The 27,476-nt window shown below is 47.8% G+C and overlaps 1 protein-coding gene across 9 annotated transcripts in view; it reads left to right on the forward strand.

Annotated features, from left to right (window-relative positions):
• CACNA1B (calcium voltage-gated channel subunit alpha1 B) overlaps positions 1-27,476 on the forward strand; it is a 521,426-nt gene that overhangs the window by 483,258 nt on the left and 10,692 nt on the right. For 5 of the 9 annotated variants that reach the window (XM_032765199.2, XM_075060701.1, XM_075060702.1 and 2 more), the window contains 7 exons: positions 9,257-9,365; positions 12,259-12,366; positions 13,745-13,902; positions 16,417-16,544; positions 17,408-17,546; positions 18,956-19,105; positions 26,958-27,165. In XM_032765199.2, coding sequence (XP_032621090.2) covers positions 9,257-9,365; positions 12,259-12,366; positions 13,745-13,902; positions 16,417-16,544; positions 17,408-17,546; positions 18,956-19,105; positions 26,958-27,165 — 1,000 coding nt within the window. The remainder of the gene's footprint in view (positions 1-9,256; positions 9,366-12,258; positions 12,367-13,744; positions 13,903-16,416; positions 16,545-17,407; positions 17,547-18,955; positions 19,106-26,957; positions 27,166-27,476) is intronic. The other 4 variants (XM_075060705.1, XM_075060703.1, XM_075060699.1 and 1 more) reach the window with 3 other exon arrangements.

Genomic DNA, 27,476 nt, shown 5'->3' on the forward strand with positions numbered 1-27,476 from the left:
AAATGTGAGAGCAAAGGCAGTGAAGGAAGAGGAATGGCAGAAGGAGCAGAGAAATCTGTTTTTGCAAGGCAAAGAGATCTAGTGTGGGCTTTTCTCCTCGTCCAAGGAAGTCGTCTTCCCCCATTTAATTAGTGTAGCTAACCACACTTCTGATTTGTGGCAGGCAGTCCCAAGTTGAGCCTGGAGTGGAGTGAACTCCTTACTGGAGCCTAGGAGCATTGTGATCCCTTCCCATCTGTATCAACATGCTCTTATGTTTTCCTTTGAAATCTGGAATAATGGAAAAATGCTGCAAATGAAACCCTTCCCCTCCTGCCTACAGTTCCTTCTGGCAAATTTTTGGATCACACTTCAAAGCAGCAGGCAGTGCCAAGGCTCAGTGGGTCGCAGAGTGAGGACTGCAATTCTGAAATACTGCTAAAATCAGGGCCGGCGCTTCCATTTAGGCGGCCTAGGCAATCGCCTAGAGCGCCAGGATTATTGGTGGGCGACGTTTTGCCGGAGGGGGCGGCAGGCGGCTCCGGTGGAGCTGCCGCAGTCGTGCCTGCGGAGGGTCGGCTGCTCGCTTGGCTCTGGTGGACCTCCCGCAGGCACGACTGCGGCAGCTCCCCCAGAGCCCCGGAGCAGCCAACTATCCGCAGCCATGACTACGGCAGCTCCACCGGAGCCGGGGGACCAGCGCGCGGGGTGGCGAAATTGCTGTGCGCCTAGGGCGCTAAAACCCCTAGCGCCGGTCCTGGCTAAAATGGGCAATTTTTTAGTTTTGAGTGGGGCATGAAAGGCAGAGGGGCTAGATAGTGCAGCCCCCTCTCTCACTGAGCATGCTCGTTAGCTCTCACAGGGTTATAGCGATGCAAGGTTGCCTTGTTGTGCCAGAGGGAAATGGAGAGGATTAATTCAGTCTGTGTAATGTGAACCTACTTCCAACCACGGTGGAAGGTATTAGATAAAGTGTCCAAATTTAGGTTGCTAACGATTGTGTTACACTCCTGAGCGTGCCTAGTCTGAACTCAGTGCTCAGATGCCTGGGCAGACTCAGAGTGAGCAGATTGCTTGTGACTCAGGAAAAGTGCAAGGCCTCCTCTGCTGACTTCTACACTTGTTACATAGTCCCAGAAGCTATATCAGGTCAAAGACGAAGCAATTACTTCCTCCCAGGTCCTCTGGTTTTGCAAGGAACCATCACAGAAACTTTAAGCAACATTTTGACATTTTTCTCAGCATGGGGGTTGTAGAGGCAAGTGCTGATTACATGGTTTTCAGAAGTGGTGAGCACACACAGCTCTCATGGACTGCAGTGGGACTTTTGAACACTCAGCACCTTTGAAAATCAGGCCCCTAAACTGTAAGCAATGGGATGTATTAGGGATGTATTAGCAGGATTGTTGCGATCAAGACATGAGGAGTAATTCTTCCGCTCTGCTCTGTGCTGATTAGGCCACAACTGGAGTATTGTGTCCAGTTCTGGGCACCATATTTCAGGAAAGATGTGGACAAATTGGAGAAAGTCCAAAGACAAGCAACAAAAATGATTAAAGGTCTAGAAAACATGACCTCTGAGGGAAGATTGAAAAAATTGGGTTTGTTTAGTCTGGAGAAGAGAAGACTGAGGGGGGACATGATAACAGTTTTCAAATACATAAAAAAAATTTACAAGGAGGAGGGAGAAAAATTGTTGTTCTTAACCTGTGAGGGTAGGACAAGAAGCAATGGGCTTAAATTGCAGCAAGAGAGGTTTAGGTTGGACATTGGGAAAAACTTCCTAACTGTCAAGGTGGTTAAGCACTGGAATACATTGCCTAGGGATGTTGTCTAATCTGCTCTTAAAAATCTCCAATGATGGAGATTCCACGACAACCTGTCAGGGATGGTCTAGATAATACTTAGTCCTGCTGTGAGTGCAGGGGCTGGACTAGATGACCTCTCAAGGTCCTTCCAGTTCTACAATTCTATGATTTCTGTGTGGCAGGGCCTAGCAGCATTGCAGGTAGATGAGGCTTTTAACTGGGAGGAAGAAAAAAATAAATATTTGGCACATATTAAAGACGGCCAGGTGCTATAACTGGAGGAAAAGGTTACTTTAAAGAGATATTTGCTATTTCTGTTGCCAGATAAGACAATATGAATCAGCTTGTCCAGTGTGAACTAGAACTAGAACTAGAAGCCTGAGCAGACTTATGCTGAGCTGGGTACTGGTGGAGTCAGTGACAGGACTAAGCATCTCTCCTAACAAACCTGGCCCCTGAGTGTTTATTCAGCATGACAGTGGGTAGCCCCCAAATAAGGGGAATCGACCCTAGAAAAGGGCTGGTTTTTCCTCTCCTTTTCTCCAGGGATGCATTCAGAAAGGGGTGACTGCTCTAAGTAGATGATTTAAAACCATTGTGATAAACTCAAATCTTGCTGTTGAGAGATACTGAGAGCACTTTATTCATGTGCATTACAGGTTGCTATCCTGTCTTCTGCTCTTTGGGAAGGAGTCATTCAAGTAGGGGATTGGGAGTCAGGACTCTTGAGTTCTGTTCCCGGCTCTGCTATTGACTCTATTTGTGATCTCGTGGAGGTCACTTTACTTTCCTCCCTAATGGGAACAATAATAACCTGCCTCAGACAGGAGGAGTGAGGTTCATGGTCGAAATGTGCATGAGTGAGCAAGGCATTGCAGGGAGTGCAAAGAGACTTTCCTTGCTCAGTGGCTTACTACAGTCCCATTGGAGGGCGTGTACACTGATCCTTGCCACCAGCTCTGGATGGATGGCAGAGGGAAGGGCCCTGGTCTTGTCTATCCTTTCTCCTGGCTGGGTGTGGAGGGCCATGATTGTACCACACGTTGCAGTGGTGCTGGAGCTAGCTCGTGCTTCCCCCGGGAGGGAGTCTGATTGAGTCTGCTGGACTTACTACACCACCTCTGACGTTAACAGCCAGATTTTAGTTCCGAATGAATATCTGTAAAGTGCTTTGAGATCCTCAGATGAAAAATGCTGTGCACAGTCTAAAAGTTATTCTTGTCTTTCAGTGCCATGGCTGGCATGTATTGATAACATGTCCAATCAGAAATAACCCATACTGGTCACTCTAGAGGTGTTAGCATTAGGTCATCCGATTAGTTTGTAATGTATGGCTGTCACGGCTGTGTAGGACTCCGCAAGGCAAGGCAGTCAGTCACATCACTTCTGCTACTCAGCAGTATGGTTACAATGGGACACAGAATAAATATGGAGGGTCACACATCCAGGTGGTTCGCTAGCACTGCACCCAGCGAACACCGGTTTGCATGTACACGTGAGTGTCCGTTTGCTCAGTTAATCGGCTGCACCACACGTCTGTTTGTGTGTGCAGATACACAGGGCTACATGTGCCCTTGGAGAGTTCACTTTTGAAAACTGTCCTCCAAAATCCCATCAGCACTGATTGAAACTTGCGAGGAAAGGCCTCAGTGCAGTGGTGCCTTGTCAGGTCACAGTCTGGGCTACATTTTGCCCTCTGTGCATGAGCACAGCTCCCCTTGGGAGTTAACTGTGCTAGGTCCATGGGGAGAGCCAGGTTTTGCAGTCCCAGTTCTCAGGAGGATGGAGCTCTCCTATGAGGAATTATTTCTCACCTGCTTGGTCTTTATTTCCACGCATCTTCTTTCTCTCTCCATCTCTTCTGTCTCTCTCTCTCTCTCACTGAAGTAGGATTCAGTGGGGCTCTTTCAGTAAGTTAACCATTGGATTGCATTGAACACACTGCCTTTGTGCTAACCTTTGGCGTGCTGAAGGAGGATATTCCAACCAAGCCGCGCTTCGGTTTTACACCATTGAACAGACAAAACGTGTGGAGCTTTGCCAGCATTTGATATTGCCTTTGAATTACATGGGGAGGAAACTCTCAGCTTTGATTTCGTTATCCCTCATGTCAATACACTGAGGAGCACCCCTGGTCCTTGTTTTAAAGGGAGTTCTGTTAGGTTGGGCTGGTGTCTCCTAGCTCACTGATTACTAAACTAAACCTGTAGGGGGCAGAGTGGGTTGCTGCACAAGCCTTTCGCCCCAGTAGACGTGGGATCAGAACCTAACACGTAAAATGAATGGGGTGGTCTCAGCTCTTTCCAGTGCTTGTTCACCAGAGACAAAGATAATGTGCCAAAAGGATGCCCCAGCCCCACTGTATGTTAGCAGGGCTCAGAATAGTGTTTAAAGTCCTACCACACCCATCCCTGCCCTTCCGAGTGCTGGCCAGTTTCCCTGAGCGATCGAGTATTTATTTTAGCTCTTCCCACACTCCTCTGTGGCAGCTGGCGCTGTGTGTGTAGCCCTCGGCCCATTGCTACACAAGCAGCAGGGAGGGTTTGAGGTTGAGGGCTGATGAAGCTAATGAGGGGAGTTATTCATTGAGGATCAGATGCAGCACATGCACGTGTAACAGTCCAGTTTCCTTAAGCAACCGGTGTGGTTTAAACAGGACAGGCTGGATTTCTCCCATGATGTTTGATGCTGGTACAATTCCACTGACGTCACCCGAGTTACTCCTAGGTTACCTGTACAGAGCCGCTGCCTGGGTGCTTCCTAGCACAAGCAGACAGTCAGACTAAAATAGTCTAAAAGCAGTAGTGTGGCCAAAGTGGCACAGGCAGCAGCTCAGACTAGCTGCCCCGAGTACAGTTTCACCCGACACCCGGCATCCGTGGCTGGGCACCTAGCCTGAGCGGCCACTCTGCTGCTGTTTATAGTGTGTCAGCACAAAAAGATGGGATCCACCCAAACTGGGATGCACGCTACCAGCTGTGGTGTAGATGTACCCTAGTTTGCGCTTCTAGAAGTGAACAGGGGAATCAGGCTCAGCCATTTTTACCTCAGTTCCACCCTCTCTGTGGTTGCGTTTGATGCGACTCCTAAGTCAATGTTCAGTTTATACCACTGGGAAATCCAGTTTCTGCGATTTCCCCCACAAAGAGTCCAAACTGTTTTTTCCCCTGATGGTGGAAAAGGAGGATGAAATATTCAAGTAAGAGTCCTGTCCTTTTCTACGAAGAACAGTTGAATGACTAGAGCAGAGGACTGAGCAGCAAGACCCCTGCAGAGTCCTATTCTCAGCTTTGGAGTCTCTGATAAAAGACTCTGGGTAACACTTTCAAAAGCACCTGGGTGACTTAGGAGCCTAAGGCCATGTCTGCACTAGCACTGTTGTTGTTCTAACTTCTGTTTCTCAATTGTGTGAAAAAACACACCCCTGAGTGACATAAGTTTCACCAACAGAAGCACCGGCAAGGACAACGCTATGTCAGCGGGAGATGCTGTCCTGCAGACACAGCTACCGCCACTCGTTGGGGGTGGTTTGATTATGCCGACGGGAGAGCTCTTTCCTGTCGGCACAAAGCGGCTACCTGGGAGACCTTACAGTGGCACAGCTGCATTGGTACAGCTTGGCTGCTGCAAAGTCTCTAGTGTAGATGTGGCCTAAATCTAGGGTGACCATACGTCCCTTTTTGGCTGGGACAGTCCCTTTTTTAGGCCCTCTCCTGGCCTTCCCGACTTTTTTGAGAAAACTGATCATCAGTTGGCAAGAGCAAACGGGCTCAGGCGGGCCCAGGGGTGAGCCGTTTTCCCTTTGGGAAAATATGGTCACCCTACCTAAGTCCCATTTCCAAGAGTGCCAGCCATTTAGGAGCCCAAGGCCTTGTCCATACATGAAAGTTGTGGCACTTTAACTGTAGTGGCATCATTAAAGTATTAAAACCCTCCTAGTGTGAACAAAGTTATACCAGAATAACTGTGCTTCTAGTGATATCGCTTACTCCAGTAAGGGAAGGGGAATAAACTATGCCAGCGTAAAGCCGCTTTATACAGGTATAACTGCATCCACACAAGAGATTGTACCAGTACAACTGTACAGGTAGAAAATAATCACACCCTCCACTGCCGTAGCTATCCTGGTGCAAAAACTGTGTATGGACCAGGCTTAACTCCCACTGGCTTTTATCCAGACTTAGGTGCCTGTCTAACGACAGCCACTACAGCAGCACAGCTACAGTGCTGCAGGGGTACCATTGTAGCAGCACCTAACGTAGGTGCTTCCTACATCGACAAAAGGGGAGTTTCTGTCAATGTAGTTAATACACTTCTGCGAGATGGAATTCTTCCATCGCCTTAGCCGCACCTACACTGGGGTTAGGTCAGCCTACCTGCAGCTTGCAGGGATCAACATTTTTCAGAGCCCTAAGCCATGTAGCTAGTTCAATCTGATTTTTAAGTGTAGACCAGGCCTACGTGTCCAGATCACTTTATTAAAAAAAAAAAAAGAGAGAGAGATGTAGGCTCCTAAATCACTTAGGCACCTTTGAAACTATTAGTCTCCCTCTCTGCAGTGGTTGGAGATAAGGCAAGGAAATGGTGTCTAGATCTGAATCCAGATTCAGTTTATCCTGGGAAGTGTTTGAGTTTTAGGCAGAAAGGGACACATTTTCTATAGGTTTCAGAGGGGTAGCCGTGTTAGTCTGTATCAGTAAAAACAACGAGGAGTCCTTGTGGCACCTTAGAGACTAACAAATTCATTTGGGCATAAGCTTTCATGACTAAAACCCACTTCATCAGATGCATGAGGTGGAAAATACAGTAAGCAGGTATAAATATACAGTACGTGAAAAGATGGGAGTTGCCTTACCAAGTGGGGGAGTCAGTGCTAATGAGGCCAGTTCAATTAGGGTGGACGTGGCTTCAATAGGGTTTCTCCAGCACAGCTCCTCTTGGAACTGTTGGGCGCACACGAGGAGGGAGGAGTGCGTTCGTGGTGCCTCCCTGTAGGGGGCTGCAACACTTTCTCCCTTGTGCATCTGGCCAGCTATGTTGACTGGAGCAGAGGGGGTGGAGCCGTGTCCTTGGTGGAGTGCTTTGCACCCCAGGAGTTCCTAGAAAGACACTGCCCCTGTGTGTAGGAGAGCACAGAGATGAGAGGATGCAGACAGAAGGCTGGTTCTTTGCCCCCCGGCAAGCCCATCCAGTGCCTAGCTCCAGTCTGGCTCTTTCTGTGCACACGCAGCTGTGGCAACCCTTTATGGACAAATATCTTCAGCATGGTGAAGAATCACAAAGAACCCACTTAAATGCCCTTAGCAAAGTGCTGAACTTCTGTTAAACAAAGAGAAGGTTTCCATGGAGTGATCAAAATAACAGCCTAAGCAGCTTCCAGATGGCACTCTCGAGGGATGAAATCCACCCTGTGCAGGGGATGCAAACCTACCTAATGCTTGGGTTCTACCAACCTGTGCAAACCCCTTTCACAGGATCAAAAAAATAAAATAACTCTACAGATAACAACCAGTAACTTCCTTGTGTTGCATGAAATCTTTGAGCAAAGAAATGCAGAGGCTTGTCTGATTTGGCTCCAGTTTAGGACGTTTCTGAACAGCATATGGAGCTGGGAAATTGTCATTTCCCCAGGAAGGAGAAATCAGTCCTTACTGAACAGTGCTCAGGTTATCAGCTAGCCTGGAGGACTGGGCCTCTAGTGATCACTTACTGCTCCACCAGCCAGCTTGTTCAAAAGCAGGAAGAGCTGATGGGCCAGAGTGGCACACTTGGTGCAATCTCATTGACTTCATTCGAGTGACACAGTGATTGATTTGGCCTGGGGAGTCTAATCCTGGATGATGGAGGAAGCATTCCCATGGGACCTCAAGATCCCTAGGTAGAATCTGGAAAGAGTCACTCTGACACTGTGACTTGCCCATCAAAGGGTGGGAGCTGGAGCTTTGTGTGGGCATCACACTCCACTGCCAGGAGGAAAGGGTAAAGAGAGGGCTTTGCATTCCTCAATAAAAGGACCCCTTCCAGCTACTTGGCCATGGCGTTGATATGGACTGGATGGGAGTTCGTAGCTGACAGCAAGGGGAGGAGGCGCTACAGTGCTCTTCTGGGATTGCAGGGTATCTGCAGGAGAGGGTCGGAGAAAAGAGTTCAATATGTCTGTCATAACAGAGCTCCTCCCTCTCCCTTAGCTGGGAGCAGCCCTCGTGCGCGTGGCAGGTCAGACCCCTTCTCTGATGCGCTCAGGAATGCCAGTCTCCTTACAGACGTGAGGTGAGACAGCAGTGTGACTGTGTGCACATTCAGGGCATGTCATGTCTCCCAGAACTCTGTATAAATGCAGGGCCACATGCACAGCTGGGATCAACAGGCACAGCTACACACACTGCGGTGGCGTTGCGCTCACTGACCCTAGAAGGGAATTGTCTCTGCAGTGTCGACCTACTCACCCTTCAGACCGGCTTGAGGCTGCCAGGTCCAGCTTGTGGTTCTTTGCCTCTGTGCTGTAGCCTCGCTGTGGAGCAGGTAACGCCTGTAGTTGGAGTCAGATGTGGAGTGTTCTCCTTAATGTGCCATGTCACCCTATGCCTCTTGCCTGGCCAGCAGTGACCAGGGCCGGCTTTAGGCCTATTCCACCAATTCCCCCGAATCGGGCCCTGCGCCCAGTGAGAATCCCTTCCCTGGCTAGAGGCGCCTTTTTAATTTCTCACCTGGCGGCACTCCGGGTCTTCAGCGGCACTTCAGCGGTGGGTCTTTCAATGCCGCTGAAGACCTGGAGTGAGTGAAGGACCTGCCGTTGAAGTGCCGCCAAAGACTTGGAGCACCGCCCAGTGAGTAGAAGCCCCACGTGTTTTTTTTTATTTTTTTTTTTTTTTTTTAAGTCATCCATGCTGGGGCCTCATCGAAACTGTTCGAATTGAGCCCTGCACCTCCTAAAGCCGGTCCTGGCGGTGACCTTGACTGAGTGGCTTTTCTTGGACATACACACCCAGGGTGTGACTGGTTTGCTTGAAGCATCAGTAGCACCGGGAAGATAGCTGAGAGAAGGCCTCAGCTGCCTCTGTGCTTCTGTTGCCCGAACCAGAACCCCTGGAGCTCACATGGTGGGAGATTAGGCTAGGATGGTAGGTCCTGCCATGGGATGTTGCCAAGGGAGATCAGATTGATCCAGCTCAAGACAAAATATACTCCTCTGAGGGCAGCATGAATGCTGGCAAATCCCAGTCTCAGAACTTTGCAGTGAGCCCTCTGGTTCAGCAGCATTCCGGAAAAGAAGCCACCCTCCCCAGGGGCAAGGCTGCATCTCCTAACAAACAGCACACGAACGGTTAGCGTTTCCCAATTGCACATACTTGTGGTTTTGCTATTGTAAGAATCGGGGGGATGGATGATCACCCTAGAAGGGGCAGCATGGAGGGTGGGGGAGGGACAGCGCCAGCTGGTACTGACAGTAATTCTGCTTGGTTCCTCAGCGCCTGGTGCGGATGAACATGCCGATCTCAGACCCGGACTTAACGGTTCATTTCACTTCCACGCTGATGGCCTTGATCCGGACCGCTCTAGATATCAAACTTGCGTCAGGTGAGAGGGGAGATGAGAGGGAGACGTGCGCGCATGTGAGAATAAGTTCAGAAGCTAGCTTGCAGCCGGGTTATTGTGCAGAGAGGGCCAGCCCGCTAAGCCAATGGAAGGGGACATGGAGGGAGGAGTTCCGATTACCTCCACCTCCTAAAAGGGAAGGTGGACTGATGGATTTTGGACTGGGAGACCCCAGCTCTGCTCTGACTCAGTCTACACAGCAGCTGAGCGGTGTAATTTTCAGCCCACATTGATGTAAATGGGCGTGGCTGCTGCAGCACAGCTGGCGGCTTGGGTTGCCTGAGAACGTACCCAAATGGGTGGGTGGAACTGTGCAGCAGCTACCCCGAACCGCCACCTGTGCAGCTGCAGCTACCTGGCTAATTTTAGCCTGCTAGCTGGAGCAGAGCTAGCGCGTTGATCTGTGCAAGCTGGGAATTCCACCTCCTGGCTGCAGTGCAGATGTACCCGCAATGTGTATCCGCTCTGTACAGCTTTGTGAATGGAGAACGTGGCTTGTTCTCCTGAGTCAATGGCTTTGAGATGAAAAGCGCCAGGCAAGGACCAAGTGTTGTGATTTTTTTTTTTAAAAAAACAACCCTGACTCCTTAGGTTTTATTGCCTTAGCCAGGTCAGTCAGAAGAAAAACCTCTCCCTGCTAATGGTCCTGTCTGCTGGCATGGAAGCCGCGAGTCTGCGAGCTCTGACCTATATTATGCTCTGAGATTAAATTCAATTATTTGAATGCTTAATCAGGCCAGATACATGGCTTCCCAATTAAACAATACAATATAATAAAATATTTCAAATTCTACCTTGGATTATTAGCCTGTTTAATCGACCTTCAAAGCTGTGGCTTCCGCTGGAGCCAGAGCCAGAATGGAAATGGCCAGAGCTCTTTTACGGTCACATATAATGTCAACCGAAAGGGAGACAAAACATGTCCCTGTGGTTCAGATGCAGGACTGGGAGTCAGAAGAAGTGGATTCTGTTCTTGGCTAACTGAATGAGACTGAGGATCTCGGTCTACATGACTTGCCCAAAGGCATTTAGGTACCTAACTCCTATTCACAGAATCATAGACTTTAAGGTCAGAGGGGACCATTATGATCATCTAGTCTGACCTCCTGCACAATGCAGGCCACAGACTCTCACCCACCCACTCCTATATCAAACCCCTAACCTGTGTCTGAGTTATTGAAGGCCTCAAATCAATGGGAGTGAAGAGGCTAAATACCTCTGAGGCTCTATGCCTTAACCTCTTTGTGATACTTACTTAGCTCGTAGTAGGGCTGGATGCTTTCGCTCATAAATGCACTTTGAGATGATGGGGTGAAAATTGCTCTAGGCAGTGGTCCCCAAACTTTTTACCTTGCACCCCGCCCTTACTCCTGTCCGCAATGCACATGGCTGGAGGTGGGGGCAGGGCTGGGAGCAGAGTTGAAGCCTGAGGCCAGCAGCTGGGACCCCAGGCATGGAGCCGGCAGCTGGGGCCCTGGGCGCTGGGGCCAGGAGCAGAGCTGGATGATGCTCCCTTCCCGCCACCTGTAGGGGCTGGTCTGGGCCCCAGCCGTGCTCCCCCAAACATTCTCTGTGGGGGCGGCACACCCCACAGTTTGGAGACCTCTGCTGTAGGGGACACAATATTATGGTCCAATGGATCTAGGGTAACTGAAACCAGCAGAGGTTCTGACCATGTAACTTTAAAGCATGTGTTCAGTACGGTCTCATTTCTTAGGGGCCAGGACCTTCCTTCAAACTAATAAGCCTGCGTGTGAAGGGGACAGTCGAGCCCAGAGATCCCATATCATTTTCTTACATTTCACTGGTGATTGGTCAGGCCGAGTCACTTCATTGAGGGTGACTGTCTGCGAGACCTTTGGCCAAATGCAAACAGGAACCAGCAAATAGGCCACTTTCCACAGAAGGGGGTTTGAGGGGGGTACAGGTAGTCAGGGGCATGGATTTGAGGTTTTGGATTTGGCCTTACCCACCATTACCTGGTTGGTTTGAATTTTAAGGTTTCTCCTGCCAAATGTGATTGAGAGTGGCTGGTAGGACAAACAGCCCCGTAAGCAGCCCATGAGATGCAGCGTGGCAGGTGACATGCTCCAAGCCATGTTATAAGAGCGATAATAGTCTCCTCCCTTTGCTTTTCTCTTAGAAAATCCATCTCTGTCATAGAGATAAATTACTCAGCCTCATACTGGGCAGTTTAGCCACTTGGGAACCAGCCTGTTATCTCATAAATACTTGAATCATTCTCAGTTCGCATGTCGAGAACCCACTTCGGCCTTTTTAACGTTCTCGCTGTCCTTGTGTTTCATTTTATAGCAGTTATTTGATGATGATGATGATGTATAACTGTCTTTTAATTTTTTGTATGTGTGCCACCCCACCACACTCACCCCAGTGAGGGGGAAAGGGGAGCGCATGGGGAGAGATCGTTTATGTAATAGCTCAAGCCCACTGTTATTTCATAGTCAGATTGTTTTCTGCTGTGTCTTTGCTGTATCCTTCGGAAGCTGCTAATGATGTGACAAGTCTAAAAGAGAAGGAGATTGTTCAGGTTACAGGGTAACAGTGGCCGTGCATCCCATGGGTGTGGACACCAGATCAAACCGGTCCCTGAAATATTGTACTGGTCAGACTGAGTCCGTTCCAGAACTCACACGCTGGTTCATAGTGGGGAGGGCTGGCGCTGCCGTTAATATCAGTGGTGAAGCTGATCCTGACTCGGTGTTCTGGGAAGAAGGTGGGGGAATGGGTTTGGAAAAGACAGAATCTTTCAATATGGCAGCTTGCTCGTTCATTTGAGGTACAAATGAGGAACATGCGTGTGCAACGTCTAGTCGTTTGCTCTCAGCTTCATTTGCCTCTTTTGCCCCCTGCCCAGCGGGTGTGAAGCAGCACCAGTGTGATGCGGAGCTGAGGAAAGAGATCTCTCTGGTTTGGCCCAATCTGTCCCAGAAGACATTGGACTTGTTGGTGCCTCCCCATAAACGTAAGTGCTAAGTAAGGCTCCTCTTCCCCTTAGAAGCAATGCAGAGATGTGAACCCAAAAGCCCATTCCAGGCAGCCACAGAAATCCAGGTTCTTTCCCTCTCGTGCCCAGAGCCAACCCTCGGTGTGCACCGCAGTCTAGATAACACAGTACAGAAGCCCATTTCATCCTCTGCCTCGAGTTTCCTCCAAGTGTCACTTCTGGAATGCTCACAGCCCCGTGTCCCTATCCCTCCATAGTAAGAATCCCAGGTCACTTCCAAGCATGGGTCTCAAAACAGTATGTCCTAGTGCCTCTTGGCTGAGCCAGTAGATTCATTGAATTGTGGACCAAGATAGAACATAGTGGCCAGAATATAGCAATGCCTTGTCCAGCCTCTTCGAGAGAGATTTCTTTGTCATCCAGCAGTCCTGCTTCCTGTAGTTTTATCTGCTTCCAGTCTGGCTCCTGCAGGTCAGGGGAGCAATTTCTTCCATCTGGGTTCTGTCTGCATCCAAAAAAAAGTCAAGAGAAGGATGTTCAAGGCTGCAAAGAGCCCATGTAATAGGAAGGGGGGGTTGGTACTAAAGGCTTAATCTCCCCTAAGGATGGCCTGTGGGAGTGTGTTGAGAAAATGGAAAGTTTGAAATTCTCTTGATTGGCAAAAGCAAGGGCTCTGAATCCCCTGGCTTGCTGATTAATGAGAAACAGCCCCGTCCAATCAGGGCAGCTGTAACTGAGAAAGGTATGGTGCTAAGCTGCGCGACAGGGAGAGGTCAGTGGTAGAACTGTAAAACAAAAACAAACAAAAAAGCCATCTGGAAAAATGAAATACCATTTAAATGTTTATTAGTCCATTATTCTCCTGTTGATGATAATATAATGAAAGAAAAATAAGGCCTTTCTGATGATAAGAAGACCGGCTGCAGATCTGGTATTAATTTAAACGTTCTTTTCTGTCTCCCATTCTTACACCACCATACGGCTTTACTTGCCTACGGCACCCTTCCTGTAACATATCCCTAAATATTTTCAGCAGTGAGCAAAGCTCAGTGGGTGGATGGCTTTAAAAGCGGGGTGCCGTGACCCTCAGAGAGAGGAAAGGCAACAATGGTCGGGGAGAGAATGAAGGAAGAGGAAAATTGCTAAGCTGAAGAAGCCTGTTCTAACCGTGTCTCTTCCTCTTTTTTCTCTCTCTCTCCTCCTCCTTCTCCACTTCTAATGTGACGTCTTATATGTCTTTTTACTTGCTTTTCTTGTCCATCGGACATTTCCCCTATTTAAATAATTTCTTCCCTTTCCTTCCATTTCTAACACCTGTTCCTTCTCTCCCTGTGCACCTTTCCCCCTCTCCATCTGACTTCCCTTTCTGCATTTCACCGCCCGTTTCCTAATCCAGCTGACGAAATGACTGTGGGGAAGGTCTATGCTGCTCTCATGATATTCGACTTCTACAAGCAGAATAAAAACAGCAGGGAACAAGTGCATCAGCCATCTGGAGGTCTTTGCCAGGTACCCAGCAGCAAGACGTTGTTCCCTCTTCTCACTCCCACCAAGGTGCCTGCGCAACTCATGGTCCTTTGTACTAGCAATGACAAAATCCCAGAAAGTCTAGCGGTCTCATTCCATCCAGCACCTGAAATTTGGGATGCTTCTCCAAGCCTTTTTGAATTGTCGAAGCATCTTGGAAGTGGAAAATCTCATTTAGTTTCTAACCCTTTCTAATTTCAGTGGAGCTGGAAATACCTTGGGTAAAATTTCCAAAAGCACCTAAGTGACTTAGGAGCTTATGTCTCATTAAAAGTCAATGAGATTTAGGCTCTTATAAGTGACTACGAGTAATATTTTCAAAAACAGTAAAATGTGCTTAGGCCCTTGGGAACCTAAGAGCCATTGAAAGTCAGTGCGATCTAAGCTCCCAAGTGCTGCCACTTTTGAAAAATAGAACTTAGGCACTGTTGAAAATTTTACCCCTTGAAAATATCTCCACCCATGGTTTTTTGGGCACTTCTCGTCCTATCCTGGCCAGAACTGAGAGGGCCGAGGCACAAATAGCCTGGTAAATGTTGAGAGTGTGAGATTGCACTTGTCACTAACTCACGTTTTTCCCCCAGATGGCTACACAGATATTGTGGTTGAGTGTGGGACACACAGATAGAGACTTGATGTGTTTTAGGTAATACAGGCAAGTGTAATTGGAATTTATAGATGAAGAAAAGAAAGCACAATAAATATAACAAAACTTCCCAGATTATGCAGATTTATGGTGATTGACATACTTATGACATCATGGAGACTGATTACAGTAAAGATAGGAGAAAAATCAGTGGTGCTCACTGTGCCACTTACCGCATGAGGAAGGTGCTGGTCTATAGGCTTCCTATCTGGTTGCCCATGTTGTCATCCTGGTGAGCCTGCTAGGAATGGATTTGACAATCTTTTATGCACCTTTCTCCATTCCACCCACATACATCTGGGACCGTATCTAATTAAGTCTCAGCCCCCTACTCATATTTGATATTCTGAGAGACCAGTTTTATGGTTCGGGTTGTCCACATGTGATATTCCAGTTGACCATAATTACATTTCCAACAGTTAATGTGAGTCCTTTTCCCAATAGTTTTGGTATATCAATGCACTTAACTTTTATTGCAAAAAGCCCCTAAGATGCTACCATCTCTTCATTTGTGGTTTATCTCTTTATCCCTAGACGCATTGCTAACCTATCACAAAATACAGATTGCTGTATTTAACCCTATGTCGAGCACATATTTCATAAGCTTAGGTCAAGTACATAATATTTGTGCAAACTTATGCTGACTGCCGACGTCTACGAGGCCTGACTCTAAGCCCTTAACGCTCAAAGCAGAAGGCCTATAGCCGAGCCTATTTTTAATACATGCATTTGGGTTTTTCTACTTGCTGTTTCAGCTTCAGTAACTTCCATTATTATGTCTATAAGCATGCTTTACAGATAAGTTATATTCTACCCAAAACTGTAGTCCCTCCAAGATCAGGTCAGGTGTCAGCAATCAACAATAACAAACAATGAATGAAAATTTTATGCAAACGGTGAGAAAGATTTGGCTTGAGTTTGGGGCCAAGGTTTGGGTTGATTCTTATTGTAGCCACACTAGTCTGTCTGTCCCTGTTTATCACTACTGTGAGCCTTACTTTTGCTGCAATAATTGTTGCACAGCTCACAAGCACAGCATGTTGTTATTGGGCTAAATCCTGAGGTGCGTACCCAGAATTTAAACCCAGCTCCCGATGACTTCGAAAGGGCTTGTGACTGAATAGGAACTGCAGGAATGATCTCCATGCTGTGTCCATGTTCACATCTTAAGGTCACAGGATAAAATCTTGGCTATACTGAAATCAGTGGCAAAACTCCCACTGACTTGAATTGGGCCAGGATTTCATCCATAAAGTGTATAATATGGTCATAGGGTCACTCAGTTAACGCCAAGCCAGGATGATGAGTAAATTTCATTGGTATCATGAAGCCCTAAATCAGAAACACGGCCTTGGGATGAAACCTTGGGAATTCCTGAAATAACAAGCACCTAGTAGGCTTCAGGGCGATGTTCAGTATGAGACTCGGTATCCCAGACTGAGATCTGAGTTAGCACCTGACCCTTTAAGCTGTGGGACCTTTTGAGGTTGACTCAAGACCATATCATTTTATTCTGTTAGATCTGAAAATTGATATGTAGCTAAAACCATTCCTCCTAAGGTGCCAGATTGACATCCCTGGATTGTGATATTCTTCTGTTTGCCCACAGAATGTGTACAGCAAGGACAGTGGCAATGCATGCTTCCTTTATACTTTCCCTGCAACGTGCCTCATCCCTGATACATTGGGACCACTTTTAAGGTCCAGGTGGCCCTCGCAGCATGTGGCCTATACATAGAGAATGCGAGTGAAGGGGGCAATTAGTGCTGGTTGTGATCTTGGAAGAGGGTTTAATAATGTGGACACCATTAAGAACGCAACTAGGAAAGACCACACCCCATGTTCTCCAAGCAGCTGTAGCTTTCTCATGGATGCCCTCTCTTTATGCTTTGCAGACTGGACCAGTGTCGTTGTTCCACCCCTTGAAAGCAACCCTGGAGCAAACCCAGCCTCTGGTGTTCAACCACGCTAAAGCATTCCTCCGCCAGAAAAGTTGCACCTCGCTCAACAATGGGGGCACATTGTGAGTATTCCCTGGGCTTCCCACAATTACCTTTGACTGAGGTGGCCCCCCAAGGTGATTTCTCCATAGTTCTCGGATTCCTCCATATTTGAGCCAGCCCTCTTATGCAGTCTGCATTTCGTAAGTTCCCACCATTGCTAGTTTGTGTTTTCAGGCTCTAGGAGCTTGGAATATTGCAAAAATTGCCCAGTGAACGTTCACTAATTCTAAAGAGTCTTGGAGCCAAAGAATGCCCCCCGGACATGAGAGGACTTAACGTCAGTGGGAGTTTCCATGCATGGTACTGAGAAGAATCTGGCCCTCGTTTCCTGCAGCCAGACAGTACAATCTCTGCACAATATGCATGCCAATTGTCCCCTACTGCCCTCTCTATTTCCTGCTCTCCTTGTGTGTTAGATTTGTCTGGGTCACTCATGCCATTCAACAGTAGACCTCTGAGATAGAAATACATTAATAACCAGTAGGAGGAAATATGGTTGTAATAAACGTATAACTGTAAAAACCTAGGGGTAAATTTATCTCTGATGCAGCTTTAGCAACATGTGATCTGCAAGAAAAGTTTGGTCTTCTGCATCAGTGCCAGAATTCATTTCCTACAGCACTGAAAACAAGTTGCTTTTTCCCCCTTTAAGTAGATTGGTTTTGTTTCCATGTTCTTCCTGAGATCCTCAGGGTGAATGTGGAAATTATCTGTCAGTCAAAGCTCAAGAACCCTGCAGTTTACTAGCTTCACCAGCCGCTTCCCCATCCAGTCACACAACTTGAGAAGCGGGGGGGTCCCCAGACTGCTTCTGAGCACTTTAAATAAATCCAACTGCAATGCCTAGCACAGCAGTTCACCTTTTCTCTTCACCTTGCACCAGGCCAGCCCCAGAGAGCGGGATCAAGGAGTCTGTTTCGTGGGGGACTCAGCGGACTCAGGATGTGTTTTATGAAACCAGGACACCAGCTTTTGAACGAGGCCGCTCGGAGGAAATTCCCATTGAGCGGACAAGCAAACAGGTGAAGATAGAGCAGAATGCAATAGGTCTCCATAGGTGTCAAGCGAGTTATTCCTTTTGACTGCCAAACAGCTCCCCATACATGTTTTAGGCCAACTATTGCTCTGTTAGTTGCAAAAGTCTTGCTTGGGTGTAACTGAGAACTGAATCTGACCCATTCATGTCTTTGTAACACTTTCTTTGGCAGATGGCCCTCTTGGGTATGTGGCGGATTCAGGCTTATTCCAAATGGGAGCATGGGGAAGGAAGAATGATCTCATGGCTAGGGGGCTGGATTGGGAGATAGGAGTCTTAGGTCCAATTCCCAGCTCAGCCACAAATTTTGCTGTGTGACCTTGAGCAAGTCACTGTGCCTGGCTTCTCCATCTGTCCCTTGCCATACAGAGGTGTGAGGCTAAAAACCACTGGTGATTGTGAAGCGCTCAGGTAGTAGCTGTGTAAGTCGCTAGACAGATCAATGTTACTGGAGAACAGGAAACGTGGTTGAAGAAGGCCTTCGCATTCGTGTCTCTTTCAGAGGCATTGTTGGGACTGGCTGCGGTGGCTTTGGCTTAGTGTATCCAATTTATATCTTGCTTCATGGGCCTTCCATTTGCAGTGCTGCCTATCTGAGTCCTCACTGAGGCTTCAGCTGACGACAAATCTGTAGAAAATTTCCAGACCTGGATCTCATTGGCTGTTGGAGCTGCTTGGAATTGGTGCTCAGGTGACAGGCAGGGGAAGAAAAGAGAATTTGGGATTAGTTTAGCATCATCGATACTTGATCAGAGGTGGACACGGCTGCAGAGTGGGTGTTAAGTGGGGCAGGGCTGTGACTGTTCCTTCTAGTGAGTGTCATTTTCATAGCAAAACTTTTTAGAACTAGAGAAGCTGGAGTAGGGGAAATTAGCCACGAGGAGGAAATCAGAAACCAAACACTCAAAGGAGGATTGAGGGACTAGTGTGATGGGTTTACGGAGTCTTTAAATTGTAGGTCACCTATTCAAATCCAGCCCAGGTCAATAGGTACTGTGAGTGTTTACTAGACGATGGCTCTTCAGTGACTATCAGACGTATCGACGGGCCGTACTGTAAAAAGCACCACCATATTTGGCACTAATTGGCTCCCTTATTGACTGAGTGCGGTGTGGAGACTGACCTATGCTGAGAAGGGGTCCACGCTGAGGCATGCTGGCAGGGCAGTGTGGGGAAGCGTACACCAGTGTTCCCCAGGCTGAGCTAGTTCTGTAGATAAATAGTGACCTTCGGTCACCAGGGCTATCAGGCTGGTATCTCTGACTAGCCGTAAATCCTCACAGATGAAATAGAAACCCTGCAGTTTGTCTTAGTCCTGGAACAAGCCTGGCAGAGCGATTGCTTTAAATGGACATTTATATTCCTGCTTCTGAAAATATTTCTCAATTCAATCAGGTTGTAGAAATGAGAGAAATCAGCCCTACCCTGGCCAACGGAGAACAGCAGCCTGGCCTGGAGAGCCAGGGGCGGGCGGCTTCCATGCCGCGTCTGGCCGCCGAAACTCAGGTGAGGGAGGGAGACTTTACTGGCAATGGAAAACTTACAGTAAGTCAAGCATTCAGCACGTTCTCTCTTGTTCGTGTCATGTTGTTTTTTAAAGTGACTGATGGATTGTTTGTTTCTTTAAGAGACACTGATGGAGCAGGAGGCTCAGAAATTTGAGCAGTCTTTGTGGTTTTGATCATTGGGATGCTGTGTACACAGTGCTGTTCCCCCAGCTGTCTCCATCCCCTTATACAGGCAGCAAAAAAGAAATTCTGCTCTCTGGGCAAAACACTTCATTTATTCTGATGTCTGCCTAGCTGAAAATATATGTTACGACCTACAAGGAGTCACTCTATGGTTTGCAGAGGTGTATTCCAAAACCTTGCATATAATATGCATACGTCACTGCCCTGAGTTCGTGGTGGGGTATGTCCATAGCCCTGGGAATAAAATAAGCTGCATGTTTCTTTTTGATGAGCTGGTTTATATATGAAATGTGCTGTAGGCTCTCCTCCTCCACCCTCCAGCTAGGTTTAGCATGTAGTGCACTGTATGGTGGATTGGTAATATGATGCTTAAGACTTTATTTCCTTTGCTTACCTGATGGTGCCTTGCAAGGAAGCCTTGTCACGAGAGGTCGCCTTCAGAGCAACTTTGTGACTACCCCTGTGCACTTCATGGGGCACATGACAACACGGGTTTCTCAAATCACTTCTGGGCATTTCACAGGTGCATTGCTGACATGTCCTCCAGACACTCTCCGATCACCATGCTGCCTGTTATGTGTTAGAACATCTCCATCTTGCCATGACTAGTTGTGTCTCTTTAGCTCAAATTGCCTGATTCATATAATAATGAGTGAGTCACGTGTGACTGTGCTGTTCCACAGGCGAGACAGAATGTGGGAGGTGTGCTGAATTCTAGAACTGATGAGCAGCACCTCCAGTAGATATGTCCTCCGTCCTGACTGTCTGTATGCCAGCCAGCTTGGATCAGGACACCAACTGCACTGCTGACTGGATCTCTGTGCTACCTTCAGAAAGGAACACCTTTCCCCGAGACTGTAGGAAATCCTTGTATAAGACTCCATCTCCCAGAATTCTTTGTGTTCTCAGAAACTCTATTTATTTTGCTTAAAACCAACCACCCCAAGCCCCGAAAGCTGAGCTACCCTGATGGGATAGACTTGTGCCAGGTTCTACCAAACCTAAAGCCATTCCTAATGGAAACAATTTCAGCATACGAACCCTAAAAACAACTCTTCCTTGGGCATTAGTGTTGGGCATTGATCCTTTTCTTCAATGCAATATTAACACTAACTTTATATTTGCATTGCTCTTTTCAGCCTATAGAATCCCAAAGCACATTAAGGACTGTGTATGTAAACAGTGGTTGCCAATAAAATTTTTGCTGATGCTTGCAAAGGTAAAAGTATAGATTTTAATGGAGACCACTGCACATGCATAGGGATCCCTCACCCACCACTGAAAAGCAGCTGTGTCTTAGTAGCCATTTCACTTAATAGCATCACTTCCTGGGAAATTTCAGGGGTTAACACAGAAATTGCATGAGTTTTTTCATGACCACAAGACACTAAAATAAAGGATAGTCCCTCCAGCACCACAGCATTCCCAGCACCACACTGCTCCAGTTTAATACACTGATTCACAGGAAAAGAGGTCACCTGTAGCACTTGGGCAGTCCTTGGAAAACTGCATACCCAGTACTGACCAATCCCAGCCTTGCTTAACTGATGAGAACTGACAAAATCACAGTCCAAGGTTGAAAAGCCCCAAGGCCCACAGATATCCCTCCAGCAGAACAGATGAAATCTGCCAGACTGCTCCTGGGCTCTCCCGTAGACCCATCATTTTCCCACAGGAGACTCCTTCAACTTCTCCTGTAGTTTTCTTTTTTAAAAAAAAAACAAAACAAATCAGTGCCTCCATTTGCCCAACAAAGAGTTACAGATGAAGCCTGTGAGCAAACAGGGGCATGAGAGGGACGCCATTATCGAAGCCAGGGAGTGAATTTCTTGCTCGGGAGAAGCATGTTGCCCAGAGCGAAGTGCACACCCTCCCTGCATTAATGCTGTGTCATTTATTTATGAATCAGGCCTACGGTGTCTGAACAGATCTAACCTCATTTAATGATGTAATGTTTTAGTGCTTGTAGCTTCAGCAGAATAACTGATGTCCTTTCTGTGTGTTTCCCCTTCTGTGCCCTCCCCCCTGCCCTTTATGTGCTACTTCTGGTTCCTCCCCAAACTTTAATTTCTTTTTAACTTTTATTAACAATAATCTTTTTCCTTTCTTTTTTTCATTCATCCCCTTTTCTGTTTGCCTGTCATGTCTCTGTCCTTTTGCGTTTCCCGTCTTTTATCGTTTCACGCTACCGATCTCGCTTCCTCCCTCCCCGTTTGCTTTCTTCCTTTCCTCCGGTCACCCTCCCTCCCGTCTCATCATCTCGTCTGCTGCACATCTGCCGTGATGTCTGACAATGGCTGCTTCAAATATTCTCTCTCATCTTGTCCGAATTGTTTGCAGAGGAGCAAAACACGGTCACCGGGGAGTTACCTGGCAGTATGTAGTTTGCACTAAGTTGTATCCTATTCAATTGTTGTTAAGCAATAATTAACAGTCACTAACCCCCTTCTCTCCCTCCCCCCCCCCCGACACTCCTTGTTTGGATTACTTTCTGGTGCTGTAAAGATGCAGCTGTGGTCTCCCTCTGCTTCAGTTCACGGCAGTTCCTTTGATCCACAGTTGCATGCTGCATATTGTGATACCTTGTGTGTGTTTGTATTGCCTTGTTGGCTAAAAATGTCATAAGGGAAAACAGTAAGGGTTGCTAATGAATGAGAAACTAACGAACCTGTCAAAGGCTATGGTGTATTCTCCCCGAATGTCTCCACTCGAGCTGGAGGTGTCATTTCCTGCTTGCATAGATATAATCATGCTAGGTTTGATGGGGCTAGCACACTAACAATAGAGACGGGCTAGCCACCCGAGTACGTACAAGGGTCCCGGATGGGATTGTGCTCCAGCAGCTAGCCTCTCCTACCCCCCATGCTGCTACGGCTGCACTGCAATGTTTAGCATGCTATCTCAATCACACCTAGCATGTGTACTGGCAATTACATCTCCAGCTCCAGGATAGAGGTACCTGGGGTGTAGGTGGTAATGAGAGCCTCCAGGAAGGAATATACCTGTCTATGTGGTATAGGCAGAGAAACTGTTCTAATCAATCTCTCGTTAGTTTCGGGGCACGGGGGGAGAGGGTCGCACCTGAAGGGAACAACTGAAGAATCAGGCCCTAGGAAGGTTTGTTTCCTATGTACTTGGCTTCTTTTTGGAAAGTCTTTGCCCCTCCCTGTCGTTTCCTTTGCAACAGTTCCTTTGGGCAGAGGGAGCTTATCAGGTTGCTTAATTTAAGGTCTTGAGCTGCGTTTTTAGGATGAGGGGATTTCCTGCATTTACTTCCTGGCCAAGATCTGTCATTTCCCAGATCTCAGCATGTCAAACCTGCAGTGTTGTTACCTTACCCTCAGCCCCCCAAAAAAGAAATTTCCTGGCTCTGAATAGTAAGTGTGGGGACCTGGCGTTGGGAGGTCATTCCATGCACAGGGGGCAGCGTGGAAGAAGGTACAAAGCAGGCAATGGAGAAGGAAACAAATAAGACATAAATTATACTGTGGCCAGTTGTTTGCTCTATTGGTGACTTAAATACAGAGCTCTGTCTACTTAAGACAGGTACATCTCCTGAAGGCCCTATAAAATGGACAGCTCCAGAGTGGGGAAAGCCCACTTGTGAGTTCCAAGAGAGGGCGCTCAAGCGGTGCTGTCCTTTATCCAGCATTTTGTCCATATGGGCTGAATAACCTACCAGTCCCCTGTTCGGAGATCCTCATTGCCTCCTTTCTCTTGCCCCTTACTTAAATTTTGTTTATTAAAGCTAATGTTAAAAGGTACATAGTACACAGGTTAAGAAAGGAGTGTCTGTACATCTGGGTATAGTGCTTTGATTATCCACAAATACAAAATTTGTTTTTAAAGTCATAAGGTACATATAGTGCACAATCAGCAATAACCCAAATGTAGGTGAACAAATTTAAGAATACAGTTTAGATGTTAGCATCTAAGTATTCAGGTCCATCACTCATGAAAAGTTATACAGAGAGTTGGTTGTGGAACGCAAATGCAGCAATGAGTGAGGATTGTCCCTCAGTCGTTGAGAGTTTAGGGTAGGTTGTCCATTTAGAAAATACAATCCACTAGGAAAGTATTTCATTTACTTTCCCCACTGGGCGTCTCATCTAATACTCACCACTACAAACCTGCACAACTCACCAGAGCCATCTTCCTGACTGGACAGCGAGAGCGTTAGCCGTCCAACCAATTCCTGTCCCTTTACAGTAACTCTAAATACTCCTGTTCAAAAGTTGCAGCCAAAACTGCCCTGCTCCTCAATAGGCTGCAGCATCACCGCACCCTGGAAAGAGTCCTCTTGGCCAGATCTTAATCCCCGGTGCCCAGTCTGTGCCTTCCCAGTGCTTATGTGCTGCTCCCAGCAACAACATTCCACCTGGGAGGCTGATGGGAAGGATCAAGGTTTGGCTGAGTTGCTGGGAAGAAAGATTCTGCTCAGATTGCTCCCTGGCATGTGAGATAAGAAACCCCATCACTGACACTACCCATGAGGAAATGAATGGGGTCTTTACATTAAAAATAATTGCATACCAGCTAGCCTAATAATATGCAAATATCAGGGGGCAGCAGATACTCCAACTCCAGTGTATGCAAACAAAGTGGCACCACCAGTTAAAAGAACAACTACCAGAACAGCCCTACAATGGAGTAGATAGAAAGGTTAAACAGAACAAAGTTAATGCTTTGCTAGAGCTGTCATTTTAGGCACACATAGGAGGAGGAGGAGGGAGCATTATGTCATGCATAGGACCAAAGGGACAGAGAGAAATCCTGAGTCCACATCCATGAGACTTGAGACTGCTGTGGGTAGAAGTCTCTTCTCTACCAAGTTCCTTTTGAATAATCAGTAGACACAACAGAGCCTCTAGAGAGTGGCTGGCACATCCATAAAGCAGGGCCACAGAACAACTGGAGACAAGCAAAGTGTAAGAAAAGAAAAACAGATTCTTGACATTTATGGAGCTTTGTCAGCGGTTGCTGGGCAGGAGACAGGTCTCGAGCTGAGCTGGGAGCAGTCATGATAGTGCAAGCAAAGACCACAGCAAAGTAGAGAGAGACCAAAACTCAAAGCACATTGCTACCCCTCTCAGTTACCCCAGCACTTGCCCCATGGCACTATTGTGCACATGTCCTACCACCATGCTAAGGGCTCAAGTTCCAGGAGAGTTTCAGCAGGATTTCCACTTCGGTTCTTCACAAAACCACGAAGTTGTCTCCTGAGGCCCTCCCGGGATACCGAGTGGTCCTCTTCTCACCGATCTCCCCTTCAGCCACCTTGTGGCTCTGAACCTGCATCATGATGGATCTGCCTTTTCTCCTGCAGCACCTTGGCAACAGGTGAAATGCTCTGGAGAAGGGAGCTGCTGTTCTTAGAAAGACAGGGCTGGGGCTATGGTGGCAGTGGGGATAGGGGGAGGAGAGTGTAATGAAGTCTCCATTGTCAATAGACAATGGAGTCTTCCTTATATTGCACTGGTGAGACACTGAGATTGTAAAGGGGGAGGTCACCGAGGCCAGGTCTGGCGCTGGCCTAGGGACAAGGCTCAACATTGCCTGCAGGAAGCCTGTATTTGATGCAAAGTTCTTGTCATTTGTTCCCAAGCTGGGAATGTGGTGAAGAGAGGAACTGGAAGGCTTGTAGCCAGCTAAGGATTGGCACTGGCTAATATCTGCAGGGAATCCCCTCTAGCCTTCACCAGCCAGAAGAGGGGTGGTTACAAGATCTTGAAAAGCAGCAGGGGGAGCCCCAATGGATTTGCAAGGACCCCCAGCAGGTGTGAGGAGAGAAGCTCCCTTTCCCACAGCAACAATATGATCCATAGCTAAGACTATGATTTAGTCACGGAGGTCACGGCAGTCACGAATTCTGTGACTTTACTGGACATCCGTGACTTCTAGGACTCCAGGAGAAGGCAGGACTGTGCGTCCCTGCTCTGCAACTGGGGCTGGCTGGAACCAGGACTCTGCAGCTCCAGCCCCACTCCAGAGGCTGCAGCCGGGATCGTGCACCAAAGCCCCACCGTGCTCCCTACTTGCAGCTTCCCAGGACTGTGTGCCCCCCCCGTGGCCGTGGCTTGCCGGGGGCTGCAGTGGGGGCTGCACACCCCTGTCATGCAGCTGGGCCAGCTCTGGGGTAGGGACTGTGTGCCCCTGTGGCTGTGTCCTCCGCTGCAGTCACTGAAGTCAGGGCTGTGCCCCCCACTGTCACAGGGACTTGGCCTCTCAGTCCCCCCATGGGACTCCATTCCTCCCCCCCACCTTGCCCTGCCCCCAGTTATTTGTAGTAAAGTAACGGACAAGTCACAAGCTCTGTGAATTTTTGTCATTGTTAGTGACTTTTACTAAAAATAACTGTGAAAAAATCTTAGCCTTATCCATAGCATATGATGTTTCCTACAGGCAGCTGGTTGCATGGAGTGAAGAAGACATTGGAGGCGGAGAGAAAGGACCATTTCTTTCTCTCCTACTCGAAAGGAAAAAAAATGCAGCACTAAATGAACGTTCTGAGCCAAAGTCTCCTCCATTAAAGCCGTGTGACCCCATGGAAAATCAGTGGGCTTGCACCAGTCTTACTGAAAGGAGAATTTGTCTCCCTAGTTTTAACTTTTTGTTGCAGTTTATTCCCCAGGGAAGGCGGGATATGATAGAGGAGGTGTTAGTTACTTGTCTACATAATACAAGAACCAGGGGTAACCCAATGAAATTAATAGGCAGCAGGTTTAAAACAAACATAAAAAAGTACTTCTTCACACAACACGCAGTCAACCTGTGGAAGTTGTTGCTAGGGGATGTTGTGGAGGCCAAAAGGATAACTTGGTTCAACAAAGAATGAGTGAAGTTCATGGGGGATAGGTCCGTCAGTGGCCAAGATGGTCAAGGATGCAACCACGTTCTCTGCGTGTCCCTAGACCTCTGCCTGCCAGAAGCTTGGACTGGATGACGGGATGGATCACTGGATAATTGCCCTGTTCTGGTCATCCCCTCTGAAGAATCCGTCACCGGCCACTGTCGGAAAACAGGATACTGGGCTAAATGGACCATTAGTCTACCCAGAATAGCCATTCTTATGTTCTTAAGGAGGCCAACTCACATATTTGAACTCATACAGTGCAAATGGCTTAGCCCAGGCCTGAAGTAACACCTTCTTTTAGTCCCAGTCCTTTGCTACAGCCAGTGGACAGCATGGCCTGTCTTTCTGCCCCACTTACACAGCATTATTACTGATTTTCTTGCTTTTTGTGTGCCTGCTTATTTCTTTTGGTATTGCACTGGGAATAGTGTAGTTTCTGGAATTGCACTGGGTGAAACAAACGTCGGCATATTATCTTTGCGAACCATTTAGATGTCATGCCTGCCCTGTGATCCTACCTAGTCGTTCCTGATGACTCACATGAACACTGCGTATTGTGGGTTGATGTTAAATGATGTGCATTCCTCTGTGGCTACAGTAATTGTGTTGTCACCAAATTCACAATAAAGCCCAATTCAGGTATCGCCGACTACATTCGTTCCACACATTTAGCACTAAATGTTTCATTGTGCAACTGCTTCTGTCCTTTCCCATTCTGTTTGATTAACCTTTTCTGTCTTTTCCCTTCACCCCAGCCCTGCAAAACTCTCCCATTCTGGAAGACACCCAATTAACTGCAGTGTGATCTCTGCCCTCTCCCACCCACTCCCCCTTCCCTCCCTGTGCTTTGCAGCCCATCCCAGACACCAGCCCCATGAAGCGCTCCATCTCCACACTGACGCCGCAGCGCCCGCATGCCATGCACCTGTACGAGTATTCCCTGGAGCGCATGCCCCCAGACCAGGCTCATCATCACCATCACCATCGCTGCCATCGACGGAAAGACAAAAAGCAGAAGTCGTTGGACAGGTCACCCAACCAGCTGGCCGATGGGGATGCCGGTAAAGGCTTTTCCACATTGTCGTCTCTCGTTCACACCACAGAACCGTGATGATTGTTCCTCCCAAACCGCTGTTCTTCATGCGTCAGGATGAGGGGATGGGGACTTGGTAGGGAGCATGATGCCCCAGCTCAGTTAGCTCCCTTGGATGACAGTACCCCCAAGGGGGGACCTTTATGGCTGTTTCCCCCCATTATGAGCAATGGTGCCCAACAGGGAGGCTTACACTACGTGTGGGGGGGAGTTCCATTTGAGAGGATCCACATGGGACCCTCAGAGTCCTTGAACTTGCTCAGCCCCAAGTTGAATGTT

This window comes from Chelonoidis abingdonii, chromosome 24, assembly GCF_003597395.2.
Source record: "Chelonoidis abingdonii isolate Lonesome George chromosome 24, CheloAbing_2.0, whole genome shotgun sequence".
In the NCBI taxonomy this organism is placed as follows: Eukaryota; Metazoa; Chordata; order Testudines; family Testudinidae; genus Chelonoidis; species Chelonoidis abingdonii.